This window comes from Pelodiscus sinensis, chromosome 6 (genome assembly GCF_052426305.1).
Source record: "Pelodiscus sinensis isolate ZL-2025 chromosome 6, ASM5242630v1, whole genome shotgun sequence".
Taxonomy (NCBI): domain Eukaryota; kingdom Metazoa; phylum Chordata; order Testudines; family Trionychidae; genus Pelodiscus; species Pelodiscus sinensis.
This window is the reverse complement of record NC_143057.1, coordinates 56,001,715-56,027,586: the sequence shown is the minus strand read 5'-3', so window position 1 is coordinate 56,027,586 and position 25,872 is coordinate 56,001,715. Positions and strand designations below refer to the sequence as shown.

The following is a 25,872-nucleotide window of genomic DNA, read 5'->3' as shown; positions in this document are numbered from 1 at the left end:
CCACTCTTCCTTCATGCCTGTCAGTGATTATGGAGTATTTGCAGAGTGGGGAGAGTTCTGTCCCCTCCTCTTTACCTGGTTTAGGTCAGTGACTGAGCAGCAAGTGGGAAACTGGGAATTCCAGTTGCTGCTCCATGGCTTCCCACTCCACTGATGATGCTTATGGGGACTGCAAAAACTTCCCCATTGTTCTTTTTTCCTAAACACACCTCCTCGTTCTTTTTTTTAGCCAAACAATAAAGCTGGCCAATGAGCTTCTGAGGAGCTCTGTACATTTACATTTGTTGACATGTTGCTGAGCAACCTCTGGAAGACAAAAGGGAAACTCCCATTACCATAGCAACAGAAAATGCTAACCTTTCAAGCCCAGAAAGAGAGAAGGGGCTGTGCTGCTGCTAGTTCTTTGCCAGTTCCTGAATGCCCACAGGGGGGATCAGTATGTGGGGGATTAGGTGCTGAAATCACAAGGTAAGTGTGAAAAAATTACCCATGCCGAGCAGGAAAAGGGTGTTTTGTTTTGTGTTCTAAATCTGCTGTTTAAGTTGCATGGTTTTTTCTCTTTTACAGAGATAAACCTGAGGATCAGAAAACTCCTAGTCTTGGGAAAGTTGGGATCTGGATCCAAACTTTGCAGCACGCCCCTTTAAATCACAATAAGTATTTAGAATAAAGTCATTGATAGGTTTGTTTCATTACAAGGTTTGTATTTCATCCAGCCCCTTCTGACCTTTGGTTCAGCTAATTCTGCTGCTTTCTTTAAGGCAGCAAGAGAAACTGGGGAGGGGAGGAGGGGAAGAGGGGGAGTGAAGTTTCCAATCACCCACAGAGCAAAGCAAAAATACATTCCTGCTTGTGACACTTGCAGACAGTTAAGGGGCATTAGAATCATAGGACTGGAAGGGACTTTGAGAAGTCAGTTTGCCCAGTTCCATACATTCATGGCAGGACTAAATACAGGCAGTCCCCGGGTTACATGGATCCGACTTACATCGGATCCCTACTTACAAACTGGGTGAGGCAACCCCGCACTAGCTGCTTCCCCCCAGCAGACCAGGGAGATGCGAAGCTAGCAACTCCTCCCCCCCCCAGCAGACCAGGGAGACGCGGAGCAGCTTTTCTCAACAGTCACCTCAGCTTGAGAATAAAGGACTGAGGGAAGTGAGGTGTGGGAGAATAAAACTGAGCTCTGGAGAAATGTTTGGCTAGAGTTTCCCCTACAATATGTACCAGTTCCGACTTACATACAAATTCAACTTAAGAACAAACCTACAGTCCCTATCTTGTACATAACCTGGGGACTGCCTGTATTATTCCTGACAGGAATTTGTCTAACTTACCCTTAATAATCTCCAAAGATACAGATTTCAGAGCCTTTCTTGGCAATTTATTACAGTGCTTTATCATATTTACAGTTAGGAAGTTTTCATAGAATCATAGAATACTAGGACTGGAAGGGACCTCGAGAAGTCATCGAGTCCAGTCCCCTGCCCTCATGGCAGGACCAAATACTGTCTAGACCATCCCTGATAGACATTTATCTAACCTACTCTTAAATATCTCCAGAGATGGAGATTCCACAACCTCCCTGGACAATTTATTCCAGTGTCTGACTACCCTGACAGTTAGGAACTTTTTCCAAATGTCCAACCTAAACCTCCCTTGCTGCAGTTTAAGCCCATTGCTTCTTGTTCTATCCTCAGAGGCCAAGATGAACAAGTTTTCTCCCTCCTCCTTATGACACTCTTTTAGATACCTGAAAACTGCTATTATGTCCCCCCTCAATCTTCTCTTTTCTAAACTAAACAAACCCAATTCCTTCAGTCTTCCCTCATAGGTCATGTTCTCTAGACCTTTAATCATTCTCGTTGCTCTTCTCTGGACCCTCTCCAATTTCTCCAACTTTCTTGAAATGCGGTGCCCAGAACTGGACACAATACTCCAACTGAGGCCTAACCAGCGCAGAGTAGAGCGGAAGAATGACTTCCCGTGTCTTGCTCACAACACACCTGTTAATGCATCCCAGAATCATGTTTGCTTTCTTTGCAACAGCATCACACTGCTGACTCATATTCAACTTGTGGTCCACTATAACCCCTAGATCCCTTTCTCCCATACTCCTTCCCAGACAGTCGCTTCCCATTCTGTATGTATGAAACTGATTGTTCCTTCCTAAGTGGAGCACTTTGCATTTGTCTTTATTAAACTTCATCCTATTTACTTCAGACCATTTCTCCAATTTGTCCAGGTCATTCCTTAACTTTCAATTTAAACACCCTTACTGCAGTTTAAACCCATTGCTTCTTAGCCTATCATCAGAAGCTAAGAAGAATATTTTTTTCTCCATCTTCCTTGTAACAATCTTTTAATGTACTTTGTGATCCTCCATCTCACTAATCTTCAAGGAAGCTGTGTTATATAGCAAACTGAATGTAGGCCCAACAATTAGGAATACCTGAGTTTTAATCCCATCTCTACTACTGTCTGGTTATGTAGCGTTGGGTGAATCACTTAGTCAAGCCTGTGCCTCTGTTTCACAAGTTCAGACTCAGGTAATAATACTTCCCTAACTCACACAAATGTTGTAAAAATCAATTAATTAAGCCCTCAGCCCAGCATATCAAGCCCAAGTAATCCAGTGGGAAAGATTCCTACAGATTTCTCAGTTTGTTGAGTGGTGATGGGGGAAGATTTTGGTGGTTATTCCCAAAAAATTACTTAATTGGTGATAATTAGGCATGTGGCTTACCTACTGGGAAAGCAGTGTATTTATTTTGTGCAGCTCACCTGGATAAGTATCCTTAAAAAAGCTTTAGGTGGTGTGTGCAAGTGAACATTGAAAGTTAGAAATAGAAATGTTACCTAGAGTGTAGATAAAAGGATAGCCATCACTGACACATAAATTGATTGCACCAGATCATATTAAGGATCTTGCAGTTCTGTTTATCAGCTGTATATATGTAAGATGCTGATAAGTTTTCTCTAGAAGGCAAAAATGATTAATATAGAAACAAAAATAAAGGTACATATATGCGCTCCTCGTTTTAAAATTCCTTAAGCGCACTAAATATATCCAGATGTACATAAAAAAAATCCCTTCTAAGATTATATCTGATGGAATGTTTCCCAAATAATTTAGTATAGTTGTCTTTAATGGAAAATTACCAATTTTTTAATCCAATTGGCATTTTCATTAATCCAGTGACCTGCGATTTGACTGCAAAGAGGAAATGTAAGTTTTTCTTAGGCTCCTGAAATTTAGAAAAGCCCTTATATCTGAAGAATTATAAAACAGGAAGTTTGATAATGTAAATAAATAAATGAAACAACTTTAAACACAGAGAAAGGAAGAAAATGAGGAGAAAGGAAAGTCCACAGTTGAAAACTGGGACATCACCAAGCCACAAGGGAGCAAGTAAGGACTCAATCCAGTAGAGCTAATCTGTGGCATCCCACATTGGTCACTGCCACAGCCATCAAAAATATCAACTTCATAGCAAAAAGACTGCACTGTGCTTGGTGCAGAAGCCCAGTTTTTAAAAACAATAAAAAATAAAATTTTAGGAAATCCTGCGTTAAAGGACTTACTTACCAGGTAGGACCTCTCATGAATGACTGATCTGCTATCTATGACCATATGATCTTGAACTGCAATCCTGCTAAAGTTCATGTGGCACCTGGCTGGATTAATATTTGAATGTTAGTCTCCTAAACACTGTTTACTTATAGTGGGAGGACTCTTCCTTCTATAATACCAGTGTCCCAGCAGGGCTTTAGAGAGTGCTCTGTTGTTGGTTCAGATGAGATGCGAAAGTGCACTTTGCGCCATTTGTATTGATAAAGAATCACAACATTTTAAATAAAATATAGGGTGTTAAATCTTCTGGCCTAGACATATTACACTGCAGGTAAACATCTGCCTGCCTCAATTTCCTCTGAAGCTTCAAATCAATATGCTGTTCATCTTCATTTTCTTCCCAAAATTGTTGCTTGATGTTTCTGTACACTATTAAAGACAGATTATCTTTGATTTTAAGAGCAGGGATATCCTATTTTGGAACACAGCCACTGCCATGTTGGATAAAACCATTTAATCCAGGGGTACTCAACTGTTTTCTTTCTTCCCAAAACATACTGTAAAAATTCTAGGGGTCAGAGGAGGGGGGGCAGGGCTCCAGGCTTCAGCTGCCGTGGGTGCACTGGGGACTCTGGCTTTGTCCTCTTGGAGCATGGTGGGTCTCTGGTCTCCTGGCATCAGTCCTGTGGGGTACTCTCTGTATTACCTTTTCTCAGTGAGTCACAGGGCACACTCACTCCAAAATGGTGGTTATTCTATCATTAGATATGCCAATTCCTGACTCTGCAACTGATCTACTGTATGACCTTGTGCAAATCACATCTCTCGACTGCTTTTCCCCTCCAACTTTTTGTATGTTTTGTCCGTTTAGAGCAGGGGTGGGCAATAATTTTTAGGGGGGGGGGGCATTCCAAGAATTTGGTAAGTGGTCAAAGGCCACATTATATTAATGGAGTAGATGCAGGGTGTATGATGGAAGTTGGGTGCAGAAGGGAGTTTGAGGTAAGAGATTGGGATGCAGGAGGGGTGCAAAGTTTGGGAGGTGGTTGTGTCCTTGGTCAGGGGTGCAGGAGGGAGTTCAGAGGACTGAGGTGCAAGGTCTGGAAGGGAGTTCAGGTGCCAGTGGCAGGCTGTGGGCAAGAGACACCTAAGCAGCTCCCAGCCAGCAGCCCAGCAGGTTCCTCAGCCCAGATCCCTGCCTTCTAGCCTTCTGCACTGACTGCAAGGGCCATGTGTAGTTGAAACTGGCCAATGGGAGCTGTGAGATTGGGTTGGGAGTGGGAGCAGCATGTGAAGCCTCTCCCTCCCTCCCTCTGGGCTCACAATGTTCAGAGAGCTACTCTGAGAAGCATGTGGGAACAGGGCAGGAAGGAAGCTTGGCTGAGGTTCCTGCAGGCTGGATCCAGTGGCTTGGTAGGCTATATTTTGCCCACCCCAATTTATATTATAAACTCTTCAAAGCAGATATTGTCTCTTACCTATTCATATATTGCTCTGCATATTTGGGGCCCTGATCTTGTCCTTGTCCTCTAATTGCTACTGTAATATGAATAATTAATTATAATAATATTAATTCCTCATGTGACGGACCTCCTGGCAACATTATGGCTCCATCTAGACTGCAAGCCTCTTTCGAAAGAGGCTTTTTCAAAATATACTTTTGAAAAAGCCTCTTTCGAAAAAAAGCATCTAGACTACAACCAGTACTTTCAAAAAGGCAAGCCACTTTTTCGAAAGAGAGCACTCAGGCAGTCTGGATGCTTTCTTTCGAAAAAGCAGTTTGCATTACATAGCGCCTTTTTTTGAAAGAGCACTTAGATGGCTGCAGAGCCGTGTGGTATTGTGCACCATAGTCACACTGCATCTTCCCCAAGTGCTTGCCCCAGTCGCCACTCAGCTGCTAGTGGCAGCAGAGGGGTCAGCATTAACTGAGCAGGCACTGAGGAGAGGCGCTTGCGGGGAAAGGAAGGATAGCTGCAGACTCCTGTGGCTGTGGGCTAGGAGCACTGTCTGGGAGCACTTGGGTTTGGTGTACTCCCAAGGCACTGAACTCTGGCCCCCAGCCATGGGGCTCTGCAGCCACCCTTCCCCTGAGCGTCTCTTCCCCTGAACGTCCCTTCCAACCCCCCCAGTCTTCACTCAGTCAATGCTGGCTCAGAGCAGAATGGCAGCAGACAGCAGCAGAGGGGCTGGTATTGATGTCGCCTGGTCTGGCAGATTCCTTGACTGGGGACAACCTGCAGTTCATTATTTTAAAAATTGCTGCACTCAGTGGGAATTACAGGGGGGGCTCTATTATTGGCTAATAGAACTATATTAGATCACAAACCATAACTGGTTTCCAATACTGTATCAGTTAGAAAAGATAAAAAAGATGGATCTTTTACACACAAACATTAATTCCAAAACCTGAATGAAATCAATGCATTTTATGATTTAAGCTAGAGAAAAGGGGTTTTGTACTTTCTAACAAACAATAGCCAATTTGGCAGGAAGAAGTATAGACCAAATGGTGTAATCCCCAACTGGAATAAATCCCCATATGGAGGAATAATTCTGTAAGCATTTCAACATAAAGTTTGGAAATCCAACAATAAGTTATATTGTTAATAGGTTGTTTAAAGCTTCTTTTATTGTTTGATTCATTTTAATAATAACATAGCTTGAGTCACCCAACATTCTTTATGTGAGAATCAGTGTATTTGATGTTCCTTTAAAATCCTTTCAGGTAATGTAATAATCAATCTGACAAAAATCAGTGATGAGTACAACCTCACTAGGTTCAAAGGTCCTCTGAAACTTAGCTGAACTTTCTGACATTCACTATGCATGACCCTCCAAAAAGCTGCATCTCTTCCTTCTACATGACCGGTTAGTGTTTTCATTCCCTTCGTCCTGCTAAAAAGCTTTGGCTACCTTCCAACTTGTATTCAATAGGACCTCCTCCTCGGAATCCCATTCCACTATTTGAAAGGGCCATGTAGTTAGCCTTACTGCTAGGCTGTGTCAGCCAGTGAATTCAAATTTCACATGTTCTGGAACCATGTGCACCTTTTGTGGAGTGCACCCCAGCTCATGTACAGACACTAGTCATTTGTGAGGTGAAGAATTGAAACCCAGGGAAGTGCAGGCCAGAAAATTCAGATTCTTATGAAAGGGAAGGGGCTTGCACACTCATTATATAGTACGTAGTCCTGTGACATTTTAGAACTAACAAAAATATATATCGTATCATGAGCTTTTGTGGGCAAAATGCACTTTATCTTATGAGTTTTCCCCACATAGGTGCCACAGGATTACTTGTTTTTAAAGTTACAGACTAACACAGCTACCCCTCTGAGGCTATGTCTAGAATACAAGGTTTTATCAGAAAAAGATATGCAAATTGTGCTCTGCAATTTGCATATCTTTTTCTGATAGTTTTGTCAGAAGAGGCTTTTCTGAAATTTGGCCCATCTACACTGGTCTAAATTTTGGAAAAACGTCCTCTTTCGGAAGAGCCCTTATTCCTCGTAGAAGGAGAAAGACAGGGCTTCTGAAAGAGCACGTCTGCTCTTCAACAAAAAAAAGCAGAAGAGCAGATGCATTTCCTGATAGTCTAGACATAGGAGACTCATTATACAGTCAGCTGAGACAAACCCCGTAGTCTAGACAGAGCCTGAGACTCATTATACAGTCAGCTTTTGTCCTATGCTAGATAGTGGCAGAGAGTGAAGTAGATGTTTTCCATAGTGAAAGTTCTTTCTCTAAAAAGGACCAGACATATTGCAAAACCACTAAGCTTCTTGTTTATTGTTGATTACTATAGTATCTGGAATTAATCTGCTTAAGACCATTATATGGTCATCACTTGGTAGAAAGTTTTTTTTTTCATTGGACATTCACAGTTTCACATTGTGATGAATTGGTGTATGCTGGCTAGAAACCCTTTGATACTGCACACAAAAAATCACAGTAATGTATTTTAATGTGCATATGTATCTACAATACCAATATAGTCTCAGAAATTACAGGCTTTTACAATCTTGTACTTTACAGTGTCATTATATGAGCAGTAATGATACATTAGAATTTTAGAGAGGATGATGTTAAACTCAGAATGCTACGCAGCATATTTTCTTTCCTGTGTTTGCAGAAGAGCTGCCTGCATAATACAAAACAGTTATTCATGACACTTGTCCTTATAAAAATTATAGATTTGCTTTGATGGCATTCACACTCCCTTATATTCACTTTCCACAAACCTGTCAACAAGCCAATTTGAGTTTATCAAAATGAGAAAGGATCACAATATTCTGGGGATACACAGCCACAATTCATGCCAGCAGTGATAGTACAACCAACTTGACAGCTTTTTGTGGGGCTGGCAACAAAAAGAATAACATATGACTCTGGTGATAACTCATATTTTATTACTTTGTATGTATTTTACACTGGCCACATGAGGCCTAAAGTAGCAATTAAGGCCCAGTGTGCTCTGCATTGTACAAACAGGCAATTGAAAGACAGTCCCTGCACCAAAGAGGTTACAATCTGTGCTAAATTTATCCATATACAGTACACCTGCAGAAGGCCTATGCTCTGCGTTAGTTACCCTGAAAGACTTGAGTGATGCAAAAGTGTTGTCTTCACCTTTCACTTGGGAGTGAATATCACTGCCAGTATAAATAGTAAATTGCAAAACCCAAGTGCCTGAAGCAAAAGTCCAAGCAAATAGTTTGTGAGAAACATCTGGGCTGAACTACGTCCCTGTATAATGCTAACGGTAATGTTTTAAAAAAATAGTTATTCTATGGTGGTTTTTGTCATTTATGTGTTTCTGTTACTAGTTAATGGCAAGGACACCTAGGATGTGTCTAGACTACATGGCTCCGTTTGCTCCCTCCCAGGACTGGCTGAAGCCTGACTCCAGGGTCATTAAGAGGGAGCATGGTCACATAATTGAAAGAGCTAGATTTTATTCCTGCACTGCCAGAGATATGCAATGAGGTCTCCTGTTAGTCTCTTAACTTCTCTATGCTTCAGTTTCTTCATCTGTTTAAACAGGATAACTACTTATCCTACATGCTTGTTATGAAGCTTAGTTCATTCATGTTTGTAAAAGGTGTTGCGATCATCTAACGTCAAGTACTATAAAGCTATAAAATATTATGTTGGTTATATATGTAGACGGAGCAGAAGACGCATTTCCAAAGATGGCATTTTGCTGATTTTCACAGACTAGTAGTTAGAAGTACACAGTTCAAAACTTGGCTATTCTTCTTACACTCTGAAGCTTTGGCCAAGTCACTTAACATCTTTTCATCGGTTTCCCTATCTGTAATATTGGGACAGTAAAGCTTAGCTTTCAACCAGTTAATAAAATTGTGAAGCAAAATGAAATTAGATATAAAGGCTAAGTAGCATTCTAAAAGCTGCTGTGATGTTTATTGTGTTTGGTATTGATAATAGAAGGGAATGGTCTCTTATGTCCAACTGTTAGCAATATATTTTGCAATGGTTGCAATATAAATGATCACATTAATAAACAGGGTAACCCACACCTATATCTGAAAGCTCAAATCAGCACTTAGGCATGGAAAATTGGTAATTTCATCAGAATCTAACTGTCTTCTTAGAACATGCCTGTTGTATACATTTAAATGTCTACCTGAGTATCCAAATGTGGTCTTTGGCTATCCTAATAATAATTCTGATCACACGAGTCATTTCATGTGCAGCTCTGAGGTCTCTGAACTCTTGATAATATAGGGTACATCTACACAGCAGCATTATTTTGGAATAACTATGTTATTCCAAAATAACATGGTGCATGTCTACACTACAATCCTTTATTTCAAAATAATGTCGAGATGAAGGACTTCTTACTCCAACTCATGGTAACCCTCATTTCATGAGGAGTAAGGGAAGTCAAAGGAAGAGTGTTCTTCAACTTCCTGTTGTGTAGACAGCACCAAAAGCTGAATTCTGCTATTTCAACTTCAGCTACACAATTGACATAGCTGAAGTTGCATAGCTTAATTTGACTTTAGCCCTGCTTTGTAGGCATGACCATAGGGAATGCTGAGGGTGCTTGACAGTGTAGCTTACACAGTGTAGTTTTACTCAGTGACTCCATAAAAAAGCCTCATGTATCTCTGGTTTTTTGTTCTTCCTTGTTTTTAATGCCTCTGTTTCTTGCATATTCAGTTTACAAGTAAAACTTGCAAGTTCCACTTAAGATAAAAAAAAATTAAGTTTATCCTGCTTACATATCACTCCCATTAATTAAGTTAATCTTCCATGCTCAAGCATAGCTGAGAGCCAAATTAGGCCCTGCTACTAGAACCCGGTTTGCAATTTTTTTTTTTGATGATATGGAACTTAGAGGAGAATCCAGCACACAACATCACAACAGGAGAGTTGCTAACAGGAACAAATTATTTAAAAAGGTGTTTTTTGTCATTACAATTCCATTTCCACAAACTTTCACTGGAAAGTTCACTTTTAGGAAACCATATTTGAAAATTGGACTCAAGCAGTATCATAAGTGATTAAATTAAAAATTACAATTCCAGCAGGAATCTGTATTTTATTGGTATTCAATCATTCTATATTAAATAAAATGAACAAAACATATGGTTGTGTTTATTTTTTATTTATTTGCCCCCAGAAACCCTTGCTAAAATTACAGCCTAATATCTTGTATCAAAGGCTGTGTAGTTTTTGTTGCATGCTCAAAGAAGTGTTACAGTCCAAACTTCGTTGTTAATTTTATTCCCCAGTTTGATGGTGAATTTAAAGTTCAATTGAAGAAATTCACCTAATTCAAAACTTCATATTAATGGTTTTATCTAGTCTACCAGTTACAAGTCTTGCATTCTTTTCTTTCATGCAGAATCACCTTCATCTGCCAGAATGCTGTCTGGATTTTCAAGTTTGTTACATCTGTGTCCATAAATGTGTCTTCAAGTCAACACTAAATCAGAAGAATGGTGTCATGGAGATAAAAAGTAATTTACAGCAAGACATTAGTTTAAATGTTACATATAAAATACAAATATTAGATCAGATGGAATGGTCAATATTTCCTGTGCTTTCTTGAGATGAGGAACATAGTATTTCTACCATGGTTGACTTCCAAAACTGATTTTATGACAGGTCAAATTTTTCATTATTTTTATGTTCCTTTTGGATTGCAGGGGCTTGATTTTCCTCTTGCTTACTAGCTTTACATCAATATAATTTTACTGACTACCACAGAGTTACTTCACAGACTAGTGTAAGTGAGAGGACCCTTTGACCTTGCGTTGTTATCAGTGGTGGCCTGTCAATACAAGCGATCACAGTTGCCTAGGGCTCCAAGATAAACAGCCATTGAGCGCTTTGGAGGCAGGGGCGCTGACCGCACGCCGATTGCGCGTTTTGCCTAGGGCACCAGTGCCAGCAGCTCGTTTAGGGCTGCTCCTGGCTGATATGCATAGTTTCAGACATAGTGTGACTTCTAGAGTTTCTGTTTATTAAACTTAAAAGTCATTGGTAGTATTATTGTTTGTTTATTATAATTGGGTAAAGTATGGTAATCTTTCATGACCAAACTGCCCAACAGGATGAATAGATTGTGAAACAGGAGATTTGTGTTCTGATCTCACCCTATCTGCTTGCTGTGTGGCCACTTAATCTCTTTGGGTTAAACTCAAATCAGCTATAAGTAGTTAGGTCAATAGAGTGTACCCATTTGTAGCACTTCTGAACTTGATTCTCTGTGCAAGTCTTTCTCTGTAAAATAAGATTAATAATTCCATGTGGAGCACAAGGATGCTGTATTAACAAATATATATATATAGAGAGAGAGAGACAGAGAGAGAGAGCACTTTGAGATTCATTTCATTGCAGGTGCTATAGAAGTATAAAGTATTATTTCACAGGAGAATAAAGATAAAAACAGGAGAGATACCAACTTGTACCTCTGAGGAAAATGAGTGAGGGCCAGATTGTTCCTTTCACAAGGAACTTCAGGAGAAAAAAAATCTATAAGGGAAATCCTATGGAGTTACTTCACGTTGTTTCTTTGGAGAAGAGAAGGCAGTTTTCCATAGGAAGCCTTCTGAACAGAGCTTTTGTGCCTCGCTTTGATTCTGAGGGCCCCTTTCCATTATCTGGAACCTGGTTCCAGTAAGCTATGTTTCAAGGAAATACACCTCCCACTACTGAGGGAGCCCTACAGAAAAGGAATTTAGTAATGAGTTAGATCGTTTTAAAGTTACATGGAATGGAAGAGGACAGGATGCATGTCTCCCTAAACTGTCAATCAATCCCACACTCCTCCCTGAATCTACACAGAGCTACAGGGGATACAGGGTCATGGGCTGAAGGGTGGACTCTGCTGATGATGATTGTGCACTAGCACTGGGAAATTTCGTGAAGTATCATTTTGGTCAGGAATGAAAGTAACAAATTCTGAGTTATATTTACAGTTTTGTGAGGCTCAGAAGTTTTGATTTATCCGAGGTCATTCATACAAACCTTTTTAATCCATGTTTTGCTTCTAGATATAGAAAATTAGCTGGAGTTACCCAGTGTTGCTCGGGAAACCAGAGGAACAAAATGTTGAAAAACAGTAGCCCATTATCTTTTTTTTGAATGGTAGAAAAGTTGCATTGATTTCTATAGGGATTAAAATGTAGGTCCGCATCATCCCCGGAGCGGGGAGCGTGCAACTCTGGGTGGAGGGGAGGTTACACGCGGGAGGGGCGCCCCAGCTTGTGCCCAGGACAGCAGGTGCTGCGGGGGGCAGAGCGGGTGCCTGAGCAGTGTAGGGGTCGGGGCACTGTGTGCCAGTGTGGAGGGGGAAAGAGGGTCATTTATGTAACCTCATGGGTGGGAGGAGGAGAGTCCCGGACAGCGCTGGGGGCCGCAGGTAGTGGTCATGGGACCTAGGGTGGGCGGGGCAGCCCCTGCAGCGCAGCGTTGTGGACTACTTTTTTATTTTTACAGCTTGAGCTCAGGCCCGATTGGGTCTAAAAGTACCTTAAAACCTTCTCCTGGATGAAAGGTTATCCCATGCAAAGTTTGGTTGCAGTAGCTCTTATAGTGTCCAAGTTATTAGCACACAAACGTACAAATATTCTCCTTTATATATTAGATATCCAGAAAAATGCACTCCATGAATTATATAATTCTTAAATTCAGAACTCTAAATAAAATAATTTAGCAGATGAAATTATGGGCTGACCATCTTATATATCATTGCCTACTTGTATGGGACTTGACAACATAGCAACTTAATAGGGTAAATGGAATCTACTTTACCCCAGGTTGCCAACATTTACAAGAGATAGAGTTTATTAAAATTTCTTTTTATATAATTTGTTTCAGGATAAAAAAAACAAAGAAACAAAAAGGCAAACGAAAAAACTGCAAAAAAAAAAATCCAAACCCTTGACACTGAAACTTCACTGTCGGATTGCTGCAAATACGCCTCAACTCAATGCAGCCCTTAAAACACGCTGGTAACTTCTGCCCTGAGAAGCAAAGTCAACAAAAATGAGCATCACATTGAAAAAAAGGCCACCTCAAGTAAAGTAAAGTAGAGAGAACATTCATGGAACATTGTATTCTTCATGGAAACAACTGTAAAGAAAAAGAGTTTGAGCAAGCATAATAAAACTCTGCCAAGTACTGGAAAGGCCCCTGCTAATCTCTCTACCATCCTGCCTTCAAAACAGATTGCAACATCCAGTGTGTCAGATCTTCCCACAGCTTTGCCAGAAACAGTGAGTTTAGATTCCATAGTAAAAGCAAGTCCTGGGAAAAGGAGACCAGGCACTGTAACAATATCAAAACGGTCAAATGCTGCAAACATGTCTCAGAGTCAGTTGACTCGACCAGTCATTCCACCAAAAAGACCTGGCTTTAAAGTGTGCTATATCTGTGGCAGAGAATTTGGGTCACAATCCCTTGCCATACACGAACCCCAATGCCTAGAGAAGTGGCATATTGAAAATGGCAAATTACCAAAGCATCTCAGAAGAGCAGAGCCTTCTAAACCTCAGTCCCTTATTGGTGGCTCCTATGATACTAAAGCTATGAATGAGGGAGCTTATCAGAGTGCTCAAGCTCAGCTCTTGCCCTGTGAAAACTGTGGCCGCACTTTCCTTCCTGATCGCCTCCCAGTGCACCAAAGGAGTTGCAGACCAAAGGATGGTGGCCTCGGCCCTTCAAACATTAACCCACCTAAATCTGTTAAAGGCCCTAACTTTGGGCTAGTATCTGCAGCACGTACTGATCAATCTAGTAAAGGTCAACAAAAAAGTGGGGCTGCTCCAGCCATACCAGACAAGGTAAATTATTATGCATATGGGCTCTGACCGAGACGTGATTGTTTTGATATAGATACCCCAGAGTCTAGAGATGAGTGAACTTTCACCAAATCTTAAATTTCAAGGCCTACTTTCAAATATGTTTTTTTGCACCACACACACTCTTCCCAGTTGAGCAAGGGTGGATAATGCATTCAGAAGGGAAGCATAAATTTTTCTAATCCTATTTATCCCTGTTTCTTTGATCTTTCTTGTTGAAAGGAGAAATTTGAGTTATAATTTCTCATGTTCCTGGAGGACATGTATCCTCAGAAGAGGCCATTTTGTGCTATAGGTCATTAAAAGATTATGTCAAGCTGCTTAAGCAGACTTTACATTTTCCTAGTATGGTTTAACAGACCTCAGATGTTTGTATTTAATTAACACAAACCATGATGTTTCTTTATGCGTTAATCATTCCAGAGATTTAGATTTTTTTAAATGTTATACTTATCCATGAATAAAATCATTGGGGTTTGCATGCTCAAAGTCAGCAACTCAGAATACAATGAAATAAGTCAACAGACTACATAGTTTTTCCACTTAATTTGATGAAGGAGCCCAGATTAATGGGACCTGTTCTATATGTAAGAAGCTACATGAACATTAAAAAAAAATAGCCTATATTTTTTTTGTTTCTGTACCAGCTTTGGAATGGTACTTTATTTTGACCTAGATTTTAGAAAAAACGTTTAAAGTTAAGCAACTAGTTCCATAATTAGGTGCCCAAATGTGCAGCTTGATTTTTAGAAGTGCTGAGCATCCAACTTCATTTGATTTTAAGAGTCACATTCCTATACAAAAGGAACATGCATCTAGTGGTTAGCACATGAACCTAGCAATTGGGAGCCCCACATTCATGCCCTTATTCTGCCACAGATTTCCTAAGATATCAAGTCACATAGGCACCAATTTTTAGACATATTTAGTTGTTGCCCTGCTCAGCAACATTGCAGTGCCTAAGTCCCATTTTAGTCACTTTTGACAATGGGACTTAGCCAACAAAGTTACTTAGGCATTGTGGTGCTGAGTGGGATAATATCTAAATACCTTTACAAATCTGGGCCTTATTATCTCCGAGTCTCAGTTTCCCCATCTGTTTAAAACAGTGTATGTGTGAAGGAGGCTATAATAATACTTCTCAAACTCACACGAGTGCTGTGAGGACAAATAAATTAAAGATTGAAAGTCACTCAGATACTACTAGCAGCTATATAAGCATAGAAGATAGATGGGCCTAATTCCCTTTATCTAAGTATTACAATAGGTTCTTCACCACATGTTCACAGGCATAGGATATATGAAGTAATGTAAAATATGAGAGAGAGAGAGAGAGAGAATCTATGGTGTTAGAAAAATGCATTAACCTTGTATTGTTACATTGTATTATCAAGCAATTACATTTTATCATTATGTAAGTGCAATTATACAATTAAATAATATCATAATCTATATGAGTGAAGGGAGGAGTTAGTTGCTCTCTGTATATAATTTCATGTTTACTAAAGAAACATTGAGAAAATATTTTTTTTTAAAACTACAAGTCCATAACTATAGTCATGCACAGAAAAGATTCTACAGGAAAAGTGACTTTGTAAAACTGTTATCCTCTTACTCAACAGATGTGTGGTGTACATTCAGTCACATCTGCTGACTAGATTGGCAAAAATATGTTACAATTGTTTTTTACTCCTCTTCATACTGCACAGCCAGTACATCCAAGATGATGTGATCTGGATTCTATTATTTCTTATGTTTCATCACCAGGCTTGTTTACTTAATTCCAGTCAGTTACACCTATTTAGTCCACTAACAAAGGCAATATAGCCTATGACTGACAGTGTAATTTGTCCCAGGGAGCCCTAATATTCATGATGATGCACAAGAGGAAAGACTCTACCTTGATTTCTAGGTCTGAAACTGAGTTCTCAGCGCTAGCCACTAGAAAATAAATCCCATCACGGGTAAACTGAACATATCTAGTATGGAAGTTCTTCAAGGAACCACACACTGCATTTTTACATTTTCAGATCCTCTTTTTTGTGTAGACCTGCACTTTAAAAGCAGAGATAATAGTGGAAAGAGAGAGAGAGAGAATCATAATGGGAACATCAACCCAATCCTCTGAGCAGCGTAAAGACCACACAAGAAACATCGGTGGAGCTTAATTTTCACTGTTTTTTTCCAGCAAATATTTACAAATATTGTTCACTTTGTCAGCTATACAAGGGTTTACTAATGTGTAATCTATTAAAAATAAATAATGGCTAATTAAGTTATAGCAAACAGCTTTGTTATATAGAAGGAAAGTGCTGGACTGGTGGCAGGAGTAGGTCAGAAAGTACAACAAGCAATCATGCTTGGCTGATGCAAAGTAGAAAGAGCTACATGCCAGTCCTGTTCATCTGAAGGAATATTACTTCAGAGCATGTCATTTGATGGACAGGAGAGAGATCACAAAACATTAATAGCAGACTTCTTGGTGGAGGAAATAATCCTAGAGCATCTATTTATGTTTATCCAAATGGCATTTCATTCCAGAATCAGCAAGTCAGTTAAACACATGTTTAAAACCTTGCTGAACCAAGGCCTTTTATGACTACTTTGTAATTATATATACATGAGAGCCTCTCTACCTCAGCATCTATCATCAAAGACCATCAAAACTCCAAGTCCCATTCTCTACTCTGAATATAGAAAATGAACTCACTGGCCCACATCCAGGGTTGTAGCCAAGCTATGTTTGGCTCAGCTTGAGGGGAAAGGCAAAGGTGGCTGTATAGTGTTTTTACACACCTATGTGCATAAACCTACAAATCCCAGTTCCAGGGCAGAACTGGTGAGAAGAATCTCATGGGCTGCTCTAATTTTCCCCTTCCACCTGCCAGTACATTTTTTAGAAGGCTGGCCAGCAGCCCAGCTCAGTTCTGGCTTGTACTGGGTCCAGGCCTACCCCCACTGTGGCTCTGCATTTAAAATGTGTTAGGAGCCAGGTGGACAAGCAGCCCATCTCAGTTCCGGCTTCTGATGGGTCCAGGAGCTCAACCCCCCATCCCCACCCTGAACAGGGGCTGGTTTTTAAATTGGCTCCGCTTGCAGACCAGCTTCCCGCTTGGCACCTTGCACTGCTGCCTCTGATACGGAGGCAGTAGCACAGAGTGGGTGGGGGGCTACTCCGGAGTGAGGCCAGAGTACACTGGCTGCTTGGCCTTGCCCCTGGGGACTATAGAATAGTCAAATAACTGATAAGAATTCATGAGGTTAATCGACTATTGAATTAACCGATATTTAACATCCCTAGTTCTAACGGAGCTGTTATGGCATCTGAGGGCCACTGAAATGAAGGAAGGTAGTTGGATCATAGGGTGAGGCAGAGAGAGCTATACAAATTCTGTGCCACTTGGGGGTTCTACCACATGGGGAAATCCTGAATCAGCTGGTTAAAGCAGCTCTAGGGCTTCCTTTTGCCACCAAAGCAACCACAGGGATCAAAGGATCTGGACCATTGTTTTTGTTAGCTCTGATTTTCTTCTAATCCTCAATCAAATCATTTGGCCAGTTGTGGAGATAGCTAGTTAATGTATTACTGGTTTGTTAGCCCAAAGTTGCTTTTTTAAACCGAAGTATGAATTTTAATAGAAACTATGGACTCTGTATTAATCAAGTCTGATTGTGTATAAACCACACAATAAGGTATGCTTAATTGACTTTCAGGAATTATATCCATTCAGAAATCCTTCTTCTTGGACTTCATTGGATTATAGTGATTCATTAGATACTGCAAGTCACGTAATTATATTCTTTAAATCCAGTCCTGTACTAAAGAGAATGCACTACTCTTAGAAAAAAAAACCTGGTTGCTACTTCCTATGCAGATTGACATTAATTAAGTGCTACAAATGTTTTTTTTCTTCTTTCTTTGGCAACAGATGGTGACGACTTTAATCCTAGAATCCTTACAGCTGGATCTCTAGCATCTGGTGCTGCCATCTGCTGTCTATTTCCTATTGTAATACCTTACCCACAAAATAAAAATGTTAGTCTCCTCTTTTTATGCATCTTAACACAGAGCCAGTCTTGAAAACTTGCTGTACACAAGCAAAATCTTTACATAGTTTTGTGTAAGATCAGGTGAACAGTGTAATCGGTTCAGAGAATTAGAACTTTTTCAAATAGCATAGATTTCCAAACAACATGAACCTGTATCTGCTCTCGTTGAAGTCAATGACAGACTTTCCATTAATTTCAATAGGAGCCAATTTGGACACTGTTAGAAGGTAGTTCACAAAAACAAGAGGAGGAAATACAAAAGGGTAGATACAAATTAACAAAATATTTGAATTAGTTTTACTAAGAAATATCAGCATGGTAGGTGTGGAGGTTCCCCTCTCCACATAAGCATTGAGCCCTTCACTTCTGAGTTTTAAGGAGTCAGAAGTTTTAGAGTGAAATGGAAAACTCAGATAATTCCCATATGGTTACACATGTATTTATCTATGCCGTCAAACACTACACTACACTCAACTAGATAAATATAGGAGTCAGTTCTGGCTTCTTTTCTATAACATTTCTGTCATTATGGCCAATCCCTGACTGAGGTCATTATGAGAGGGTGTGACAAAGAGACAATCTGATACTAGTAAGATTCATAAAAGAGACTTCCATCCCTTACGCTAATGTCCTTAACTGTCGGATGGGTTGGGATGGATGAAAAAACTCTGCTTTACTGGAGTCTGATTGTGCTTTTAATCTTTTATACGTCTTCATCTGCTCTGTTGTTCATATGTGAGCAGTGCTGGTCAGAATTCTGGTCTCCTGACATTCAGTTAGGTAGATAATTTTATGAATGGGAATTATTGTCTCTTCTAGTCCTAGATGATAAATCATTATGCTCTTAGGAGAAGTTTGCAATTCAGTCATACTGAACACACCATAACAAACCAAAAATATACCACTAAAGTTAGCACCATGTTCTACAAACAGGCTGGGAAAAAGAAATTACATATTTTGTTCATTGCTACAAATGTATAGCCTTTGAGTTCAATAATTAAATATGTTTTCATTACCACATATATAAACCATATTTCTCAGCTGGAATTAATACATGGTCAGAGCAGTGTAAAAAAAGGACACTCATGGGAAGAAAGTCTGAACAACTTTTTCAGGAATTTGTAGCTATTTTTATGAGGGCATATTTCCTCATGACACTGGCCATTAATATGATCACTTTTTTTACAAGTGAAAAACAAAACCTTGAACAGTAAGTAGCAGACTGTTTAGTCACTGTCCTGTGACTAGTCTGTCTTGGAAAATTCCTTGACTGGGATCTGATGATTTCCAAAAATATTTTACTTCCATACAATGATCATTCCAGATGTGACATTTGGGCAGGAGAGTTTAAGGGGGAATAGAAATGAAAATTAAATACCAGCGGCTTTAAAACTCACCATCACCCAAAGAGACTTGCTAACTCATTGTCACGTAAGCCACCAAGCAGCCATCTACAGACAAGTTTTTGCAATGTGGTAGTTCTGTGTAGTCTGAAGGCTTCTGCCTTCCACCAACAGAAGTTGGTCCATTAAGAAGTATTACTTCACTCATCTGGTCTCCATCCAATGGTAATGACAGTCAGTCACTTCAGAATGAAAGTGTGGTGGATCTGGGCACATCATTTCTCCGGGAAAACATTTTTAAAAAGAAAAAGCTATGTACTACAATGTAGACCCTTTTGTGTTCCTCCCCTATATCACTAGAGGGATCTTATTTTCTCCTGAGTCAAACTACTCTTTTTCTGTTTAGTCACGTGCTTACTTTTGATGTACTAACCAGTCAGTCATAGAATAATGGACTAACATCCGTGAATTTTCAACCTCTCAGCTCAAGTGGCCATTTAAGAAAGGAGGGCTCTTTATGGGCTCTTAGGGCCTGAACCAAAGCCCACTGAAGACAATAGAAAGACTCCCATTGGTTTTCATTAACTTTGGATCAGATCCAATATAATTTTCCATACTACTCTCTAAAATGAATTCTGAAAACAATAATGCTTCTTTACTGTAATTGTTGTTTGCAGCCACCAGCGATCAGACGGCCACCCACCGTTGTTTGTTACATATGTGGCCGTGAGTTTGGAACTAAATCTATTAGCATCCATGAACCACAATGTCTGAAAAAATGGCATAATGAGAATGACATGCTACCCAAACATTTACGAAGACCTGAACCTAAAAAGCCAGAAGTCAGATCCTTACAAGGTAAACTGTGAACCAAAAAAAAAAAAAAAAAAAAAAAAAGACGAATGTAAGTTTTAAAGACAGCTAAGTGATCTACATGAAACAAACAATCTATTCATGATACAGTTTAATTTGTTTTAAGCAGTCTATTTTTGCTTTTGTCAAATCAGTGTCAGTTAAGGGTGCTCTGTGCCTCTTATGTAACAGGACATTGTGTCAATCTCTTCTGAATCTAAAACTAGACATCTACTTCCTTAGTAAGCCCTTCACTGGGATTACTTTTCTAATCAAGACAGCTCATCCAAAAGCAATAAAAGTAAGTTCAATTGCTATAGGGTATGAGGTGAAATCAGACCAGTGAAGGTGCGACTGATCAATGGAGGGGCCACACTGAGAATTTTCAGTTAGGACAAACTGCAAAGAATAGGGCCAGTCCCCCAAACTGATGGTTTAGTCTTATTATAGTCACCAAACTAGTCACAAAACAATTTATGTAACACCTTACTATTTACCAAAAAGCTATAATGCAGTTCCCCTTAAGCAATCTAGCCTTTAGCTCGCAGCTAGACAGCCAAGTCAAACATGGTAAGGTCTGCTTTAAAAAAATCTTATTCACCATATATAGAGTTCTACTAATCCCAAGAGATCAGACACATAACCATGAGGTCAATGACTATATCAGATTTAACCCAGATATACACTTATGGCCAATTCTTATTACATACATTTTAGATTAGTTTAAAAGTAAAGAAGAGTTGCTGCAATTGAAAGATTATAAATACAGATATTAATAAAGTTCTTGGGCCAGTTTCATAGCAAAGATGGTGAGCTGCTGATTTGCAAAAACGCATTCCAGAATCAGTTTAACAATAGGCAGTATATGTATGGAGGTTGCCTCAATTCTTCCATAAAAATGCGCAGGGACAATCCAGGGTACCTGGAGAGCTCAGTGTTTGGCTTGAGTATCCCCTGACAAAATTTAAGCAGAACTGGGATGACAAGGATCAACCCTAAAGCTCTTTTACAGTCCTCTAGCAGGCTAGGATAGCCTTTTAACAGCAGATAACGCTGCAGACATTCCTTGAATGAAGAATAGGCAATAGGCATCAGCAGGGGCGGATATAGGGCAGGGCGAACGGAGCAGCCGCCCCGGGCCCCGCGCTTCAAAAAGCCCCGTGCATGCGCCGTGGTGCCGCTGCGCATGTGCCGTGGCAAAGGGGGGGCCCCACGGACTTATGCTGCCCGGGGCCCCGCAAAACTGTCATCTGCCCCTGGGCACAAGTGCTTTGAAATAAATCTCTATTTACTAGACACAGAGGGGCAAGTAGCTGCATTCATTAGCATAAGGTAATTATGCATTCAAGCAATTCATAGGTAGTTATGTGACAAACTTCAAAGAGACATAAAGAGAATGATGTTACATCACAACTTTCATTTTGTTGTTACTATTTCTTAATGTCAGTGTTCCCTTTGATCTCTGAATCCATAGAATAAAGTAAGATAGGAACAGCTGTTTATCGTCCGCAAGCTAATATGGTTACATTGTTCATGTCTAACAAGATAAAAGTAAACACAGACAAATACAATTAGTATCTTCTTTAACTCTCTAACAATACAGGTTTACATTTCAAATAATTTACTCTAACATGGCTTTGATAACTATCTACAGTGGCCCTCTTTACCATTTCAATACTTCTCTAATATGCCCTTAAGGTTGATTTTGGATCTCTACAGCTCTTCTCCCTGCAGCCTCCTTTCTACTACCAACTCCCTCAGCTTTATAAAAGCTCTACCTTTCCTGAACAGATAAATTTCCCTTTATTATGGCTTTCCTCTCAGTCTACATATCCTCCAGTTTGCAGCTTAACTGGCCCCTGTGACCTGCAGTATCCCCTTCGGTTACATGGGGAACATGACACATCACAAACTTGTGATGTTTTGATTTCACCTTGCTTACTTATATAGGAAAAACTTAAAAACAACGAATAGTCTAGTAGCACCTTAAAGACTAACAAAACATGTCGATGGTATCATGAGCTTTCGTGGGCAAAACCCACTTCATCAGATGACAGAAGTATTAAAAGTCCAGATCCAAGAATAAAAAAGGGAAAGGGGAGAAGGAGGAGGGAAAAAAGGAGAAAAAAAGACAGTGAATAGATTGTTAAAGCAGTTACAAGAGGCTGATAAGAACAATTAGCACATCCATTGTTTGGTTGGTGTGTTAAGTCATTAGGATGTGGAAGGTAGTGGGCAAGCCAGCCAATGTCTCTGTTCAGTCCATTCTGATAAGAATCAAACTTATAAATGAAGTTAAGTTCCAACCCTTCCCTGTGTATTTGACTTGTGGAATTGGCCTGAAACAAGGCAATGACTTGGAGATCCATTAATGAGTGCCAGGGCAGGTTAAAGTGTTTTCCAACAAGTATACATCAGAGACAGGTGTTGCCTTCTCTCCTCTCTGGAAAGGAATTTGTTTTTCCCTGTTTGGGCACAGATTTTGAGTGAGTCTCTGTAATTCCTCGTATAGTGTTAAAACAGACATTTCACAATCATATAAATCATGAGTGTGTAATTAGCTTTGAGAAAAGACCTTGCTCTATACATTGTAGTAATACAGTAATATTGTATACAATCAGTTGATTCAATTGCTTATCATTTGGGGTTCACTACTTGTCTTTATAGGCCAATAAACCTCTGAAATTATTTTTTTCTGAGGGTTACCTATCAGAGTAAAACTTATTCAAGCTGTGAGGAAGGCAACATAGAATCTGGTGGGGGAAAGAAAGAACTACATGTTCTTTCCTCCCCCACTTGTGTTTACTAAAATGCAAATTGTTTGGTTTCCTGCCCTCTCTTCCCCCTGCTGTCTTGATGATCCTGTTTACTGCTTGTATGTAAACCAAGGCAAATGCACTTTTCTTTGTTTAGGATAGACCTGTTTATCAACTCTTCCTGGCAGATTTGATTTAAACATTCTTTAGTCATAATTCTAACCATATTTCCATAACTTTTTAGTACCCACTGGACACCACAGGAATATAAATGATCAGTCAGTTTTCAAATGATACCTCACAAGGCATATTTTGTACAAAGGGCATTACTACAGTATGTAGGATGTGAATACATTGGGGCACTTAGTGTTACATTCACATGTGCATTCATCAGAACAGAATATCCACAGGCAAGAACAGCTTGGGGACTGGTACCTCAGCCAGGTTTTACACCTATAATGTTGGCTATTAAGAAAAAAACTAACATTTGCCAATGGTGATCACAAAATGGGTTCTGGGATAGTGGAGTTTTAACCCTACCCTACTAGAAATACCAATGCTAACTATAGTGATAGAAATGTAGCCTTGTTAGTCTGGGGTAGTTGAAGCAAAATGCAGGACAATGTAGCACTTTAAAGACTAACAAGATGGTTTATTAGATATGAGCTTTCGTGGGCCAGACCCACTTCCTCAGATCAAATAGTGGAAGAAAGTAGTCACAACCATATATACCAAAGGATACAATTAAAAAAATGAACAAATATGAAAAGGACAAATCACATTGCAGAACAGAAGAGGGGTGCGGGGGGGAGGGAGGGGGAGGAAGGAAGGTAAGTGTCTGTGAATTGATGATATTAAAGGTAGGGAGAGTGGGATGTTTGTGAGTTAATGGTATTACAGCTGATAATTGGGGAAACTGTCTTGGTAATGGGTGAGATAGTTCAAATTCTTGTTAAGTCCTTGTTGGCAAGTGTCGAATTTTAACATGAATGACAGTTCAGAGGATTCCCTTTCAAGTGCAGATGTAAAAGGTCTTTGTAGCAGAATGCAGGTGGCTAAGTCATTTAGAGAGTGTCCTTTCTGGTTAAAGTGGCAAGAAACTGTTTTCTCTTTGTGATCTTGTCTGATATCTGTTTTGTGGGCATTAATCATTTGGCGAAGTGTCTGAGATGTTTGTCCAATGTACATAGCAGACGGACACTTTCGGCACATGATAGCATAGATTATATTTCTGGATGCGCAGGAATATGTGTTCTTGATCTTATAACTCACTTGGTTAGGTCCAATAATGGTATCAGCAGAATGAATATGTGGACAAAGCTGGCAACGGGGTTTGTTGCAAGGGAAGGTACCAGGGTTGGTATTAGTGTGGTATGTCCTGTGGTGGTTGGTAAGAATCATCTTGAGGTTAGGTGGTTGTCTATAAGAGACTAAGGGTCTGTCTCCCAGAGCCTCTTTGAGTATGGTATCCTGTTCCAATATAGGCTGTAGTTTATTGATAATGTGTTGGACAGGTTTAAGTTGGGGGTTGTAGGTGATGACAAGTGGTGTTCTATTGTTGGTTTTCTTGGGTCTGTCTTGAAGTAGATGGTTTCTAGGTATTCGTCTGGCTCTTTCAATTTGCTTTTTTATTTCTCTGGGTGGGTAGTTGAGATTTATAAATGCTTGGTAGAGATCCTGAAGCTTCTGGTCTCTGTCAGTGGGATTAGAGCAGATGCGGTTGTATCAAAGGGCTTGGCTATAGACGATGGATCGCGTGGTGTGTTCTGGATGGGAGCTGGATGCATGTAGGTAACTGTATGAGTCGGTGGGTTTTCTGTAGAGAGTGGTGTCTAATTTTCCATTGTTGATTTGTACGGTGGTGTCCAGGAAGTGGATCTCTCGTGTAGAATGGTCCAGGCTGAGGTTGATGGTGGGGTGTAGGTTGTTGAAATCTCTGTGGAATATCTCCAGTGTTTCTTGGCCATGCGTCCAGATCATAAAGATGTCATCGATGTACCGTAGGTAGAGGAGGGGTGAAAGGGGACGGGAGTTGAGGAAACGTTGTTCTAGGTCAGCCATAAAGATGTTAGCATACTGTGGGGCCATGCGTGTACCCATGGCTGTGCCACTGATCTGGAGGTATAAGTTGTTCTCAAACTGGAAATAATTGTGGGTGAGAACAAAGTTACATAGGTCTGCTATCAGGTTGGCAGTAGTGTCCTCTGGGATAGTGTTTCTAATTGCTTGTAATCCGTCTTCATGTGGGATGTTGGTATATAGAGCTTCTACATCCATGGTGGCAAGGATGGTATTATTGGGGAGGTTATCGATGTTTTGTAGTTTCCTTAGGAAGTCAGTAGTGTCTCGGAGATAGCTGGGGGTAGTGGTTACAAAGGGTTTGAGAAGAGTGTCTACATAGCTGGATAGACCAGTAGTGAGCGTGCCAATACCAGAGATGATGGGACGTCCGGGGTGCCCAGGTTTATGGATCTTGGGAAGTAGATAGAACAATCCTGGTCGGGGGTCAGAAGGTGATTCTGTGAGGATTTGTTCCCAAGTAGCTGTGGGGAGGCTTTTAAGGAGACAGTGTAGTTTCTTTTGGTAGTCCAAGGTGGGATCAGAGGGGAGAGGTTTGTAAAATGTGGTGTTCGAGAGTTGTCTGGTTGCCTCCTGGTTATAGTCGGCCTTATTCATAATGACCACAGCACCCCTTTTGTCAGCTGGTTTGATTACAATGTCCAGGTTGTTTTTGAGACTCTGGATGGCATGGTGTTCAGCACGGCTAAGATTGTGTGTCACTTGTTGTCGTTTGCGAATAATGTCAGTCTGTGCGTTGTTGCGGAAGCTGTGTATATAGAAATCCAGATTGTAATTCCGACCGCCAGGGGGAGTCCATATAGAATTATTTTTCCTTTGGTGTTGGTAGGGGGGATCTGGTAGGTCAGATTGATGTTCAGTGGTGGTTTGGAAATATT

General features: G+C 40.2%; 1 protein-coding gene across 3 annotated transcripts in view; it reads left to right on the top strand.

Annotated features, from left to right (window-relative positions):
- The first annotated feature begins 324 nt into the window (after positions 1-324).
- Positions 325-25,872, top strand: part of ZNF475 (zinc finger protein 475) — a 35,982-nt gene continuing 10,434 nt past the window's right edge. Inside the window, exons 1-5 of one of the 3 annotated variants that reach the window (XM_025187653.3) lie at positions 368-468; positions 568-699; positions 10,452-10,566; positions 12,932-13,896; positions 19,985-20,165. In XM_025187653.3, the coding sequence (XP_025043438.2) occupies positions 13,177-13,896; positions 19,985-20,165 (901 nt within the window). In that variant the 5' untranslated portion in view covers positions 368-468; positions 568-699; positions 10,452-10,566; positions 12,932-13,176. Of the gene's footprint in view, positions 469-567; positions 700-10,451; positions 10,567-12,931; positions 13,897-19,984; positions 20,166-25,872 lie in introns of all 3 variants that reach the window. The other 2 variants (XM_014576440.4, XM_075931952.2) reach the window with 2 other exon arrangements.